This window comes from Chionomys nivalis, chromosome 6, assembly GCF_950005125.1.
Source record: "Chionomys nivalis chromosome 6, mChiNiv1.1, whole genome shotgun sequence".
NCBI classification, from domain to species: Eukaryota; Metazoa; Chordata; class Mammalia; order Rodentia; family Cricetidae; genus Chionomys; species Chionomys nivalis.
Window position 1 is genome coordinate 44,420,168 of NC_080091.1, and position 16,329 is coordinate 44,436,496.

A 16,329-nucleotide genomic window follows, 5' to 3' on the forward strand; every position below is an offset into this window, starting at 1 on the left:
GATGGCCAGTGTGGAACCTCACTGGAGGGCCGCCATCATCACAGTGCTGTGGGTTTTCCATTGGTTGTTTCCTCCGATGCTGTCCTCAGACACTTTGTCGTGTAGTATTGTTGATGTGAGAATTTCAGCTTAGGTTCCTGAGTTACTTTCAGGTCTTCTAGCTGAGAGTAGCGCAGTCAGGATTTGGATCCAGGATCAACACTCCCAAAATCCAGTGTATAGCCAGCCACACTGTCACTTTTTAAGCATCAAAAAGACTGTTTTCCTTCCCCAAGTCCATTGTCCCATATCTCAGTTTCATGTCCCTTGCTCCTGAGACTCTTCTGGGAGACACACAGCTTCTCCCAGTGGGAAGTAGTATGGATTTTTTAATTACCTCAACTCCTAGTACAGAACTCAACACACTTTGGCCTGCTGTGGTCTTGTTTAGCTCCCTGGCATGCAGAACCTTGGCACGCAGTAAGTTTTGAAGTAGAGCCCTCCTGGCACAGCTGGTGTCATCAGTGTGGATGTCCCCTCTCTTTTAAAAATCCATCCTCTGGCTGGAGAGAGAACCATGTGGATGGTGGGGTGTGGGACTTGGGCCTCACTCAGCAGCCCGAGAGCTGATCACATTACAGGCGCTGAATGCTAGTGGCTAAGTGGTTGTGAGATCAGCCTACTTCAAGCTAACCCTTGTCCAGCTTTAATCCCCCATCGCCATTCCTGGGCAATTCTGAGGTAATGGCTTGATGCCAGACCCCCATGGATACTGATTTTTTTGGATGCTCAAGCTATTTGTATAAAATAGCATAAAGTTTATGCCTATGTCCAACTTCTGTTATAATTAATTTCTAGATTATTTGTAACATCCAAACCCTATCAGTAGTGGCTTACCGTATTGTTGAGGGAACAGTAACGAAGAAAAGTTTATATGTGTTCAGCACAGACTTAATTGTTCAAGCATGCTCTCAGCCGATGGCTAAACCCACTGACGTGGAGCTCACAGAGGACTGATGCACAAGTGAACTTTAATATACTGGCTGTGTATGCCTTTCCTCCAAATTGTGATAAAGGATATGAATTAGAAAAACTAAGTGAAAGGAGAGAGTGCACGGCTGCCGTTCTTCACTTTCTGCCAATTCCACAGAGGCTTGAGGGAGAAGAGAGGAGAGAGGCAGGAGGTGGGGAGGAGGAGGAGGATAGAAGGGATTTGGGGATAGAAGAGATTTTTGTTCAAAAACCTTCTTTTATAGGTTGAAGAACATTTGCCCTAAACAATGCCTGTATCCCTTGTGGCAGCATCCTTCCTCAACAGCCAAATTATGGAATCAGATTAAGTGACATTGTGGTATATATACACAATGGAATATTACTTAGCTGTAAAGACCAGGATCCTGTCACTTGCGTGAATGGATAGAAATGGAAGACACCATGTTAAGCAAAACAAGGCAGGCTGAACCTAGATTTAAGTGTGGATATGAGTGCATGTGTGAGTGAGTGTTTGTGCGTGCATATGTGTGCAGATGTGTATGTGAGTGTGCATAAGCCTGTACATGTGTGATGGAACTAAGAAGGAGACCATGAGAGAGGAAGAAGAGATCTTTAGGGGAAGAAAGAGCAATTACTAGCATGTGACATGAACGTAGAAGGGAGCCATTGCAGGGAGGAAGGAAGCCAGAATTGGGAGGAAAGGGCCTTGGGGGATGGAGAATAATTAGAACCACTATAATGACACATATACATGAAAGTACCATAATTAAAACCATTTCTTTATATGCTAGCTTAAGAAATTGATTTTTAAAGGTCTCATTAATGTGTGATGTTTAGTTTAAAGCATTAGTTTTGAATTCAGCATGGTACTGATATTTGGGTTGATTTTGGACCATGGGTTGTAATTGAAATAAATTTAAATCCAACACAAACACAAGTCAGCCTTTCATTTCTCTCTTATCATCTGTTTGGTATTTTTAACTATGCAGTTTACGGAATACCCAGTTCCATTGTGCTTTGTGTTGTCACCTGCAGCCACTAGGGCACAGTACCACCCACCTGTTCTCCCCTGGAACTGAACGGTTTGGAGGAGCGGGCCATCGGTACAGGAGCTGCAGGTGACTGAATGGGAACACTGGCCAGTGTCCCAGGGAACATCTGCAGCTGGTGAATACTGCGCTGACGATCTAGGCTCTGACTACCTGCTGGCTAGTCCCGAGCTGCTCCTCGGCATGGCCACCTGAGCCTTGATCCAGATTGACTCCAAAGTGACCTCTGATTGTTTCAGCATCCCAGTCCCTTTAGATGCAAATTCACGCGATCCCTCTGGAGGGCACTGTGCGGAATCTGGTTTGCTGCTTTCAACAAGCCACGCTTGTATTTCTGGATTTACTCCTTTAGCCACTGAGCATAATTATTTTTTCTTGGATGGTTTATTGTATTTCTTTATAAAGTGATTTCTGAATAGAGTATGCGTGTCACTTCAAAGACAATTGGTTTAGCATTTGAGTTTAGTTTACACCCCAGGCAGGGAGATGTACACTGGGGCTTCCCGTGTTCTCGGCTTCACCGCTCCCAGGAAGTTAAGCCCTGACTATTGGAAAGTAACATCTCTCCTTGAAAAAGAGGTGTCCTCTGAATCTGTGGTTATTGCTGGTGGGTCATCACACACAGCTTGGATGGTAACAACTTTACCTCCAATTAAAACTTTTGCTCATTTCCAGGAGAAAACAAAAACAAACCCTTCTTCCACCTTCAGGGAATGCAAGGTCTTGAAATTTGATACTTTCTGGGTAATGATTGGAGGAAAAATGACAGGAGACATACATTTACATAAAACTGTAGCTGCTTAACTTGATGAAAAATACCACCATAAAATCCTTCTGTTCCTGAATCGATGGGTGTGGTTCCTTTTTCCTGTGACATTTTGTGAGAATAAATTAGCTGAGAATATGTGTTGGCATCAAAAATACAGAGTTCTGTAATGAACACAAATCATCCTGGCATTTACCCTCCAGGTGCCTGATCCTAAAAGCAGGGGGAAGGGGGTCTGTATTTATTTTCTCCCCTCTGTCGGTAGTACCTGAGTGTACAGGGTGACGGTGGAGATCATCAGTTCTAGAAGTGTGGGGAAGGACTATAGTCACGGAAGAGGCTTCGAGAATCCTGCCCTGCCTTCAGTGAGCCTTGCTTTACTTGAGTTATTGTCTCCAGTGATGGCCTGAGATGATACTGGGGGCTCACTTTGAAAAAGCAGTTAGATCTTTGTAGATGTTCACCTTAACCACTTTTCTATTGCTGTGATAAAACACCATGATATTGAAGGAAGGGATCATTTGGGCTTATGTTCCTGAGGGAGAAGAGTTCATCATGGCGGGGAAGGGATGAGCATAGGGACGCTGGAGTAGCAAGTTAAGAGGTGACATCTTGAGCCACAAGCACAAAGAAGAGAGAGAGAGAGAGAGAGAGAGAGAGAGAGAGAGAGAGAGAGAGAGAGAGAGAGAGAGAGAGAGAGAGAGAGAGAGAGAGAGAGAGAGAGAGAGAGAGAGAGAGAGAGAGAGAGAGAGAGAGAGAGAGAGAGAGAGAGAGAGAGAGAGAGAGAGAGAGAGAGAGAGAGAGAGAGAAGCTAGAAATGCTCTTAGCCTTTTACTGTCAAAGCCTGCCATACTTTTTCCACATCTCCTGAGCCTACTCAAACAGAGTCTCCACCTGGGGACCTAGTATTCACATGTCCAAGACCATGGGGGACATGTCATTCAAACCACCACACCATGGCATCAGCCAGCATCCTCTATAAAACAGACGGTAACAGCACACCCGTGAGAAGCAAACCCATGCCTTCTCCCCGAGGACTTGGTCTGCTATTTTGATATGTGAAATTAATATTCCATGGAGAACTACTAAGAACCTCAGAGGCAAACTAAGATTATCTCTATTTTCCTTCAGGTTTTGCTTTTCCTTTCTCTATTTTACTGCTCGAGATTTTCTTTTCTTTTCCAGATCTTATGAACTGATAAAATATTAAGGAAGTGACTTGTCCAGACAGACGGACAGCAGCCACTGAGACTGCTCTGCTGTTTCTTGTCCCAGAACTCATTTTTCATCACAGGAGTAGAGTATGCTACTATTACTGATGACTTGCGCACATTGAATGATCAGGCCATGGCTTGTGAGTCGCTGACTTCTGTTCTCTGTCAGGAGAAGTGAAAAGGCTTCTGCACAATGCACCTTAGTGTTTAAAGAGTGGAAGTAAATCAGTTGATAGAATGAGTTGTAGTTGAGTAGACAGAGAAGCTGTCCTTAAAGGACCTAAGAAGCCTAGAGAAGATGGCTTCTCCATGTCAAACCAGGATTCAGGAGGGCGAGAGTCAGACAGGAACCTGTGAGGCTAAGCTGGCTGTGGATGAGCTGTGGACTGGAGGTGTTAGAACCCTCCCTGCTTATGTGTGATGGGTCTCCCAAGTGGCTATACTGAAACAAGTGGGCATCAGGCTGCCTGCTGTTGATCTTGAAGAGGTCTGCTCTCTTCAGGAATGATAGGCACCTTGCTGAAGACCTCACAGCAGTCAGAGACTGGGCCCAAGCTGCTGCCCTTGCTCTCTGCACACCTTGCTCCCTGCTGCGAGCATCCTTCTCTTCCTTCACTGTGCCATCAGCATTGTGGCCCCAAGAAGGCTGTGCTAGGAAGCCAGACAGGGATTGAGGGGGGCTGAGCATTTACCTCCCTGGTTCCTATCATGGTTTATATCTTTTTTATATTAAATGTCCATCAAAGACTCATGGGTCATGGATCTTTTGTCAGCCTGCGATACTATTGGGGAGTTCTGGGGACCCTAGGAAGGAGAAAGGAGTTAGGGGAGGAAGTTAGGGGTCATTGGGGACCTGCTTTTGTTGGGAATATTGGTACTCGGCCCCTTCCTCTCTCCTTGCTTCCAGGACATCTTCAGATCATGAGATTTTCCTCTAACATTCTCTGTCCTCTTGATGCTCTGCCTCACCACAGCCCCAAAGCACCAGTCACCCAGCTGTGGTCCGAGAACTCTGAAACTGAGCAAAAGCAACTTCTGCTCCTTTGAAGTTGGCTTTCTTAGAAATGTTTGTTGTAGCAATGGGAAATTAACCCAACTCCCTTCCTGCGAGGTCTCCCCACTATAGCGCTTGCCCCTGTGGCTTTCATTAGCTCCTCCCCATCTCTCTGGGCCTGGGGGGGGGATCTCCCACCCCTTGGTCATGTTAACCCTGGATCTACACTATGATTCTGTACCCAGCACACTTCTGTAAATAGTTCCTTGGTAAGTAAACTTTCTTAAATTACCCAGCTTTGTGGTCATTGTCCTCTCCTATTGGGATGTGTAGTGCTACCCTTCCTTATTAAAGGTGATGTGTGTAAGACACGTTGGGATTCACCAACAGGCACGTGAATGGTGAAGCTGGTGGGCTTCAGTTATTGGGGACTGTAAATCATAGACATTTTTTTCACGGGACATCGTAAGGGACAATGGGGCCAGGGGGAAATGATGAGACAGGAAAATGATGAGAGCCATAATAGATAGGAACCAGCTGAATTTCTCCAGCTGCCCTTGGTTTGTGCTTCCAGCATCAATGGAATTGATTACTTCCTTTCAGGCTTGTACCTGTGCTTCTGTCGCCAAATTGAGTAGTTTTGCCCCAAGCTCTAAGCCCATTTTCATATTCATTAATCAACATTTTAAAATTAGATTCCTATCTTGTGATTTTTTTTCAGGGCATGTGCTTATAGAAATGACTTATTTGAATGCAATCCATATGTCTTTGAAACAATGCCTTTCTCAGATGATGTAGAACAGAATATGAGTTTTCCCAATCAATTTCTTTGCCAATAAGGTAAGGCTGTAAAAAAGTTGAGAAGCGTGCATGGTGGCAGAACAGGACAGTCATTTCTCTGAGCATTATCAGAGTTCCTGGTGTATGGGGGCCTGTGACCACAAGCAGAACACAGGACCGTGGGAGCAGGGGAGATACTCCATGGGATTTTAAACTCTTGGGACCTTACCTTTAAAGCGCTGGCTTCTGACATCCTTAGAGATGGGCTTGTCCCTGAAAAAGACCTGTAAAAGACAACGTGGCACCTTCAGCTCACACGGATCATGCCACAGCCACGTGTCCAGCTACTCTATGGCTAGAGTCCTCAGCATAAATGCGTATGTCCCTGGGCCCACTGTTCTTAGAGACTGCTGTGTGCTGCCAGTAGACATTGGCTGACTATCTATAAATATGTGGATTGCTACCAGAGAAGACTGTGGTGTCCTGGGTGCTATTTGGCGTAAAATCTCAGGTTTGAAATCCCACTTTACCTCCTTCTGCCGTGAGAGACTAGGAAGGACATCTAGGATCTTAATGGTGTCAGCTTTGCATCTTTATGATAGAGAAAGGAGTCAGTGAGTGCCACTCTGTCATAATGGAGACCAGTGCCCATAGCCAGGGCTGTGGAAGCCACTGGGCAAGCACGGTGAAGTGTGACCTTTAGTGACAGTTCAGGTGATTCCACCTCATCTCTGTCACATGCCAGTTGTGAGGGCATAGTGAGTCACGCAGCTTGGAGGTTTCCTTTCTGTGAAATGGAGGGAAGAAATACTGCTTCATTTGAGGATGGTGTGTGTGTGTGTGTGTATGAGTACGTGTGTATATGACAATGTGAGAAACAGTGGCAATGCTCCCAGAATGCGAGGCATCACTATGACACAGAGTAACAATAGTGTCATCACTGGGGGTATAGTGAACTACTAATGGCAATGGGACTAGGGAAAAAGATGATGAAGTGACCACTGGAGTGCCAAGGCCTTGGAAAGTCCTTCTGCCCTGCTAGCACTGGACTTTAGTGTTTATCTTATCTAGTGCTGACTGTGCTGGGCAAGGTTCCCGAGGGGTCCGCTTGTCTTCCATGAACTCTGAGCCCCAGGCCTAGGAAAAGCCACGGTTGCTATTCTGCAGTTTAGGTTGCTTGGAATAGAGTGCTGGTTGGGTTTTTCTGAGAGCCTGCATTCCTTTATGGAGCCATTCATTTCAGGTTGCGCCTTGGGGACCAGCTCCTGGAGGGCTCTGGATGCTCTCTCTCTGCAGCCCGGTATTCAGTCTCCCTAGAGCCAGCCACTCACCACGCTTGCCCATACCCCATAGCCAGTTTGGTTAGGGCAGCAGGCAAGGCTCTCTCCACTTTACATGGATTCTGCATGCTTAGGGTTTCAGAGTGGGGCTTCCCCAGTGTCCCTGCTTTTTCCCCTAGGCCGTCACATTCTGCTTTGAATTCATACAAAACGCTTTGTATGTGAGGTTTCAGTGACTTCTGATGATGACGGTGATGTGTATGTGTGTATGTGTGTGGTACAGTGTGTTGATATGTGTGTGTGTGATATGGTATGGTGTGTGTATTATTATGTGTTGGTTGGTGTGTGGTGTGTATATGTGCATGGTGTGATGTGTGTGGTATGTGTGTGGAATGTGTGTGTGTGTGTTTTGTGTGTGGTGCATTTTCCCTTGCACAATGCTAAAGAATATCCTCTCTCCCACTGTAACAACTCAAAATGTCTCCAGTTTGCACCAAAGGTCCTGGGAGGCTAAATCCTACTGTTGAGAACCACCAGTTCCAATGCAGCACATTGTATTGGTGAACAACTGCTTTGCACACTTCTCCCAGACATGGAGACCGCCAGCTTGGGCCACTGTCTCCTCCCTTAGATTCTGGGTGCTTCCATGCTGAGCACAGTGCTTGATACCCAGCAAGCGCTCACTGAGTAGAGCACTAGTGTAGGGCAAGGTAGCTGCAATCGTCCGGAGAAATGGAGACAAGAAAGGGCCTCTGTAAGGGTGATTGAAGAGCCAGTCCACAGATAGTTTAATCTTGAAACTAATAAGAAACGGCCTCTGGAAATGAAATTGTTGATGAGAAAGATAATCTACCTGCCATGAAAATGTCCCTATTACATCACTGATGGCTAAAGTAAAATTGTATGAACTGAGGCTAAGGCCTTGCCTAACTTATGGGGGAATTTCCCTCCAGGTGACCATTTGTCCTGGTCTGCCCTCTCATGCACCTTAGCTGATTCACAGTGATGGGACTGTGATTCTGCTTTTGAAGTGACCTGTCAGAAAGAAGAAACTGAGGCAATGCAGAGGTGTGGACTGTAAGACGGGAAGCTCAGATCTTGCCATGGTTGGGTTTTGAGAAGGGGTCTTATGTAACCCAGGCTAGCCCCAGATTTGTCATAGAGTTCAGGATGGCTTTGTTGGTCCTCCTGCAGGAGTGGAGTGCGGTATCTAGCTTGCCATGGCTTTTAAAAAGCCAAATGAGGTTATTTTTCCTTAGGAAGTATATTCTCCAAGCGAAGGCATGCATGCACGGGCATGCCAGGGAGTCTGAGGAAGGAGATCTCCCATCTTCTAAGTGCCTTCTATTCCTTCCAATTGGACCACAGCTTTTCTGGGGTTAAAGGCATGCACCACCAAGCCTGGCCCGAATGGAGGTGTTTTATCACTAAAGTATGGGGCAGTAAACTTGGTTCATTATAAACTACCCTGTTTCCTGGGGATAGTCTGTCATGTCGGCCCAAGACAGGCTGATGTGTGGTCAATATCAAGAGCAACTGTGAGTCTAATGAGCAGAGAGGTCATGCTGACCGGGAGAGCTGACGGACATGCAGACGCATGCTCCAGTTCACTGGTGACCGGTGTCAGGGAAAGAAAATCTGACAGTGACATGTCGCTTTCGTAGAAACCTGAGATCACACCAGTGAAATCCAGTGTTGCTGAGACTTCCGTGAGCTGAACATGGTTTTGTAGAGCTTCTGGAAGACCACACATCAACATGATACGTGTGTGCCTTTCACCTTAAAAACGTTCTCATCCTGTGTTGAGTACACCAGTCAAAATTCTACAGCGGGGACTTGCACTGCTGTGCAGCTTAGGCTGACGAGCCCTTGCTTATTTTGTGACTGGACTCAGTGTGAAAAGAGAGGAGCCTGGGCATGTTAATGTGACAAGGATTCCTTGTATGATTCTGTCTCTACAGGGAATACTGACCTGGAATGTATCGGAATATTATCACTAATGACCTGCAGACCCAGAGTGAGTCTTTATTTTATGGACATCTATATTAAGAGTATTAGTCATTATACATTTTATTAAAATAAAAGTCTGCATATGTATCTAGTGCATTTTTTATTTAATTTCCATAAATTTATTTCCATAAAACCATCTGCTGTTCCTCTAAATACCCTTTTAGGCCAACACGTAGAATGTTCCTGTCTGGTTTGTACAAGGATCACAGAGGTTCAGAAAGCCATGAGACTTTTCACTGCCAAGTTTGATAGTTGACAATGCTGGGGCTGAGAATCTTGGTAAAATGATGTGTTATTATCAAAAAGATTCGCGTTCTAATTGAGGATCTGAAGAATGCGATGATAAGTGGGTAAGGCGTAAATTCTTTAGCCTGTTGCCTGGCTCACCGTCAGTCTTCAGCAAGTGTAGCTTTTCTTTCCTTCCAGGCTCTCCAAAGGCCCGTGACCCCATAACTCCCACAGTTTAGCTGCCCCAAGTCTTCCCTACCCTGCTCACCATGTGTCATGGGTCCTTGGGGAAGGAGATCTGAGTAGCACCCTCCTCATGCCAGGTCCTCAGGGTCCCCCATTACTCACCTCTTCCTGTCGCCTCATCCCTGCATTCCAGGATGGCTTCCCAGTGGGGACAGGAGCCTTGGGAGGTAACAAAAGGGGCGCCTCCATCATATCCTTGAAATAGCGTGTATCTGTGGGAAAAGGAAGCTGGTAAGCTTGCGTCTTATGAGCTGGCTGAATTTGGCACTTGGCTGCTTGTGGCATGTTCACACGTGTTCACACTCATGGCACCAGCACAGTGCAGGTACTAGGCAAGCAATTCATTATGGGGGGATGGGGTTCAGGGAGGGGGTGGAAGACAGGCAAAGTTTATCACAGAATATTACATGCTACGGCGGTGGTGACACACACCTTTAATTCCAGCACTCTGAAAGCAGAGGCAGGCGGATCTCTGTGAGTTCAAGGCCAGCCTGGTCTACAGAACTAGTTCCAGGACAGTTAGGGCTGTTATACAGAGAAACTGTGTTTTCAAAAACCAACCAACCAAACAAACAAAAGATTAAGAGTGAACAATGACCCAAGGGACTATTGTGGAAGAAAATATTCTCTAGTGTGTACAGTGGTCAGAGGGATCAGTGTGAAAGAAAAACCAAAACCCAAACACAACAACAACAGCAATGCAAACAAGACAAGCCACTTTCAGAGAGGCTAGCGATCCGCCTGCCGCTTGCCCGAGGAGGATGTGAGAGACCTGCTCGTTTAGGTTCACAGCCGTCCCACCAAGTACGGCCTTGACTAGCCTCCATTTTTTATCCTCCTCAGAAATGCCACCGCTTCTTGAAGATTTATGCTATGCCACCTCCTTTATTTTTTCCGTTCTGTTTATTTGTTTGTTTACTTATTAGTTTTGTTTCAGACAGGGTCTCATATTGTCGAACTTTAAGACAATTCTGAAGCCATTTCTGACAACTCTCAGTACTTCCCCTCCTCCCCTGGGAACCAAGGACATAGCAGCTATGCATGCATGTACTGAGATGTTGGGAATTTTCCATCTCCCTGAATAGGGGCAAGATAACCCTTAGGTGCTGACTCAGTTACCGATGTTTGACTTGGTCCCTGGGAAGAGGCAAAGAGACCCTCAGAAGTTTCCCTTTACCTCATCTGATCTGGCAACCACTCTCCAGCCAATTATTGGTAATAGCCTTTTGGAATAAGCCAATCATAATAGTTAAAGAACAACCCCCAGACACCCGTTCCTTCTGTGGTTTTTCCCTTTAAAAATAGCCTGTACCAGACATTCAGGGTCTTCTAGCTTCCAGACTGCTGGAAGACCCTGTCATGACAGAATTAATAAAATCCTCATGCTTTTACATCAGCTGTGATGAGAGATGGTCTCTTGGGGCGACTCCTCCTCCTCCGTGACTGGACACTAGGGTCCAACAATATCATGGCTCAGGCTGGCCTGAAACTCAACTGTATAGCTCAGATTGGTCTTCAGCTTGTGACCATTCTCTTGCTTTAGCCTCCTAGGTGCAACTGCAGACATGAGCTACTGTATTTGCCCCTGGAGCCCACCACCCAATGCTACCCCCCTTTTCCTTTGGTATGTCCGCATAGCATTTCCTGCATATTTATCTCCTGATCAATTCTGGAATGGTGACAGCACAGTGCGGATAGCCAGCAAATGCTTTCGAGTACGGAATACATGTTGGTCATTGCTATTGTTACTGTTGTTGTTTTGAGTCAAGGTCTCACATGCAGCTCAAGTAAGCCTCGAACTTGGAATCGGCCCCCCTCAGCCTCTGAAGTGGAAGGGTGGAAGGGTGATTGTCACCTTACCTGTCCACAGCTTCTAGGACAATTCTCCTTAAAGAGATCTCTACAGACTCATGTCTGTGAGCCAGGCCCTCAGAAGTCAGGAATGCTTCCCCCTTCCCTTTACAGTGACAAGAGAACCCAGTGACACGGCCCTATGTGGGAAAAGGCAGGGGTGGGTACAAAGCCAGCCTCCCTCCATTCTGGTGCCTGGGCTGTTACTACTGGGTCCATTCCTAGGCTGGCAACCGCAGAGCGAACTGCCCTTGTCTCTCTCCCCTCCTGGACCATGCAGACGAACCTAATGTCTCACATGCCTGTCTTCCTGCCTGACCACTTCTCCCATGCTCCCACCACAGGGACAGGCCCAACACTCAAGCAGACCCTGCCTGACAACGACAGCGAGCGAGAACAGAATTTGACTCCATATGTCAGTCATAATAACCTCAGAGGCTCTCCCGGGTTAGTTCTCCTAGGAAGCCTGGATTCAGACAAAACCCTGAGTCCTGGAGTGTGCGCCTGTAATCACTATGCGATGCTGAACACGAACGCGCCTCTTCAGACCCCCAGGGTACCTGCATATTCTGATTCCTGTATAGGTCTGGCTGGTAAAATCTTCATCGACGGCCACGCCTTTGGCAGCTGGACTTCAGGGTCTTCATAGTCATCGTCGTCGTCGCTGTGGCATTTTCCTTCATCCAGGACTGCAGCCAAGTTCCTTCTCTAAGTGGGTGGAACAGTGGAGTAAGTCCAAGGGAGGGGCCACGTGGAGACAGGGGGCGTGTCTCAGTGCGGGCTTAGGGAGTGACACTGACCCTTCTGCAGAGATGTTAAGATTCTGGATTAGAATCTTACATAGAAATGTGATATTGTGATAGAGAGAATCCTAAAGGTGTCTTCCAAATTACCCTCAGCTCTTTGATCATTCAATCAAAGAATCATCTTGCTCTGCTGGGAGGGGACAGGGCAGGTAGGAGATGCTAATGAACTGACTTGAAAATACAGAGGATTCTGGGTCATCTGGGCGGGCTCCATGTTTTCACGAGTCCCAGGAAATGAAAAGAGAGACTGTCAGTGTTGAGCTGTTACGTGGTGAGGCCAAGAATCCCTGCAAATGAGTACCGCTTAGAGCTAATAAAAAGTTCAGCAAGGTTTCAGGATACACGGTTGGTCCCATTCAAAGTTCAGTTTGTTTGTATGCAATGGTAATAACAATTAGTTTTTCTATAATTTACCGACAGCAATTTGAAAATACAAAAGGAAAGAATGACAGCAAGATATCGAGAATTAAACCCATGAGTACCCTGGGCCACAGAAGTGGAGCTTACGCTTAACTGAAAGCATGCTACTGAAGATCATGTAAAAAGACCTTAACGAATGCAAAGAGGCTCAGTCTTCGTGGATTGAGGACTTAACGTTGTTAAAATCGAATTCTTTTAAAGTTGTGGTACAGTTATAATAGGATTCTTATAAAAATCTAAGCTGCATCCCTCAGTAAACTGACTGAAATTTTTATAAAAATTGACAAGCAGATCCTCACGGTGCTATTAAACCTCCCTCCCCATCATATCCGTGCCCCAGGTGAAAGACACAGGAGAGGTCTCCAGTCACCTGCAGAGGGGGACAGTTCTTAGCAACTCTTTGGCACCTTGATTTGGTTTTCAGGGCTGAGGTAAAATAATGACAGTGATTTGGATCAAAGCCACCTCGGCCATGGCCCTTTGCTAGGGTAGCCCAAGCGGGCTTTCATGTGCCCTCATCTTAGGTCTTGAGCTGAAGCCTGGAAATGGCAGGCAGGAAGGGGAGCCAGTTCACAGCAGATAAATTCTGACTGAGTCGCCACAGCCATTCCCAAGTGCCTTTGGGTTGGGTCTGCAGCCAGACGCTGCTCTGTGTAAGCAGGGACTGGCAGCCATCATGGGGCACTACCAGGAGTCACTTTTATTTCCTGGATCCCAGGATGCTCAGCTATACCTACAACTGATGGTAGTCTTCGTTTGCCTCTAAGGAAGAGATCCGGGTGGATGGATGGAATTACATCTGTGAATGGTGGTGATCTGAAAGGTCTAAGGGCAGCCACGTGATGCCAGCAACTCAAGAGGACACAGTGTTTTCATGCACATTCCCCAAGCAGTGTCTCAAAATACAGACATTGTATCTCTATATTACAAATCTATTTTTTTATTATTATTTTTATTCTTTTTTAATTAAAATTTCCACCTGCTCCCCATTTCCCATTTCCCTCCCCTCCTCCCAAATATTGCCCCCTCCCCCCAGTCCCCTCCCCCTATCCCCACTCTTCTTCTCCTCCCCCCACACCATTCCCCCTCCCTCTCGATACTGAAGAGCAGTCCAAATTCTCTGCCCTGCGGGAAGACGAAGGTCTTCTATCTATGTCCAGGAAGGTGAGCATCTAAACAGGCTAAGCACCCACAAAGCCAGTTCATGTATTAGGATCGAAACCTAGTGCCATTGTCCTTGGCTTCTCATCAGCCTTCATTGTCCGCCATGCTCAGAGAGTCCAGTTTCAACCCATGCTTATTCAGTCCCAGACCAGCTGGCCTTGGTGGGCTCACAATAAATCAGAATCTAGACTGACGTTGGTAACTCCCCAGAGCCACACGGGTTATAGGTAGGTTGACTCCTTTCAATGCCTCCACCTGACCCAGCACCTGAATTACAAATGATTTTATATCTCCAGATGAAGGGCAGAGAGTACAGGGCATTCCATAGGTGGATGACTGGAGACTCAGCACAGCGGTTATAGACAGTGTTAGCCTGGGCACGGATCCTTACTCTGCAGAGGGACCTCTGCTTCACAGCAGGGGCAGCCCCGGAAGTCCTTTTGGACTCTTGATGTTTTATAGCCAAAGGCTTAAAAAAAAAAGTAAAAAGTTGAAGTTGTTGCTTTATGGCCTTGACAGTATTTGTAGTTTCTATAGTAGATTACTAATATATGATTGGTAAATAAAGTCATAGACCGATGATACAATTATTCCCAAGGGTGTGATTTAAAGTATTTATGTTGTAATTTGTCTAGTTGTTAGGGTTCAGTTTAATTTTCTTTTGGGTTAGATGGCCAGATGCATATCCCTATGGGTGAGTAGAGCCATTAGTTACAGCTATACATGTTTATCAGATGGGGTTGCGGAAGGAAGATCACTCCTGCACAAAAGCCCTGTCAGCCAAGGGTTCCATTGCTGCTCTCACTGGCCATGTCAGAGAATCCTGGGGAGGGGGAGGAGCAAGCTGGGCCAGCAGAGACTTTCTTCTCTCTGGAAAGGTAGAGAGGAGTCTCACGGGAGCCCAGGGAGGCAACAGGACAGGAGAGACTTGCCAGGCCCATCTGAGGACGTCACTGGCTCCCATCTGACTCAGAGCAAGGGCGCAGAGCATGGTTTAGTAAACTGTTCTCCACAGAAAAGCTGAAGACAGGATGAGTCAACGGTTTGACCTGTCAGTGTGCTAGTTCACAACCCCAACAAGTTCTCTGTAAAGAAAGCCCAACAGGCTGTGCGTGAACTTAGGACTCGGGCCAGTTATCAAGATGGGGTTTAACAGATCCTGTGATGCTGAAACCAGAGCAGGGTGGAAGACCAGCGCCTGCTCACCCACAGGAGAGGGGACTGAACCACCAGGTAAAGAGCCGCGTGGTACCATTGGAGCTGTCCCTTGGGGTCTAGGCTATCAGCACCATGAAATTGGCCTTCTTGTCGGGTCTTCAGAGAAAAACTGGGCGAAGATGGGACATTTTGGTTGGGAGAGTATTGGTGACAGCATGGGTGTATTGCCACTGTGTCCTAGACCTAAGCTGTAGAGGCCATATTCTGCCCACAGGGAGAGTGCTTCATTTTCCTGATGGCAGGTGGAGGTGATTGAACGGGCTCATTTGGTGGGAGAGTGAGTAAAGGCAGAAAGATTCTTGGCATCTGTCCCATGACAGGGGCCCAGGACATTACATAACCTCTCTCGGGTTTATGCCTTGAGTGTAGCGGAGCCGAGGGCTCCGCGCTTAGCTCCGCGCTTAGTGAAACTAGGCATGAACGCCAGAGGGCGTCTGAGCAGGAAGGGTGGGCAATGAGTTTGGAAAAGAGTTTGGAAATGAGTTTGGGGAGGGGGATGCAGATAGGGTGGCAGTAAGTAGAAGGACACTGAGAAAAGGTACCTATCCCATCAGCGACTTCTAGCATTCTCCAGGGAGACTCTCTACCCACTCAAAGAACCTAACCCATGAACTGACGTCACTTTGTCATTTCGTACTTTGGTTAGCGTGCATGGGAGTAAGGGGTGGCAGGAGGGAGGATGACGGCGGCTGTCACTTGGGGTAAAGAGCATGTGCTCCACCATCTACCTCACAGGCCATAGGGGTGACTATGGTTTTCTATTTACTGAGGGGGCTCGGGTTGAAATACAACCAGTCACACCTGTTTCTTACCGTCCATACATGTCTCTCTCAGGAGCCCCTCACTTCAGATCTCATATTCTTTATGCATGAGCTACTTATGTAAAAACAAATGTGTGTGTGTGTGTGTGTGTGTGTGTGCATGTGTGCTTGTGGGTAAAGGTCCATAGCTTTAAATAAAAATTTAAAGACATACATCAAATAACAGCAAGCCAGCTTTTCAGATATCATCTATAGCTATATAAGTAAATTATGTGAATACATAATTTAACATAAATTTTATAATATTTGATATTTGGGTTAATGTTATAAATTTTAACCTCTTCCTTCAGTTGTTAAGATTCTGGCCAGTGATTCCAGCAGCTTCACCTAATGCTCAAGCATCTAACAATTTTCAAATTATCGAATGTTTAGTGTGACTTCCACATGCTGTTATTTAAACTATGTTACAAAATATCAGCGAGTCCGGTGAAATGTCGATCTGAAATGAATGCTGTTTCTTTCTTTGAAACTCTAGGAAGCATACACATAAAAAGACACAAAACAAAAAAC

At 46.4% G+C, this 16,329-nt stretch overlaps 1 protein-coding gene across 1 annotated transcript in view; it reads right to left on the reverse strand.

Annotated features, from left to right (window-relative positions):
• Positions 1-16,329, reverse strand: part of Clnk (cytokine dependent hematopoietic cell linker) — a 94,764-nt gene that overhangs the window by 51,642 nt on the left and 26,793 nt on the right. Inside the window, exons 5-7 of the mRNA XM_057772861.1 lie at positions 11,951-12,098; positions 9,642-9,751; positions 6,005-6,059 (exon numbers count right to left, since the gene is read on the reverse strand). Coding sequence (XP_057628844.1) covers positions 6,005-6,059; positions 9,642-9,751; positions 11,951-12,098 — 313 coding nt within the window. The remainder of the gene's footprint in view (positions 1-6,004; positions 6,060-9,641; positions 9,752-11,950; positions 12,099-16,329) is intronic.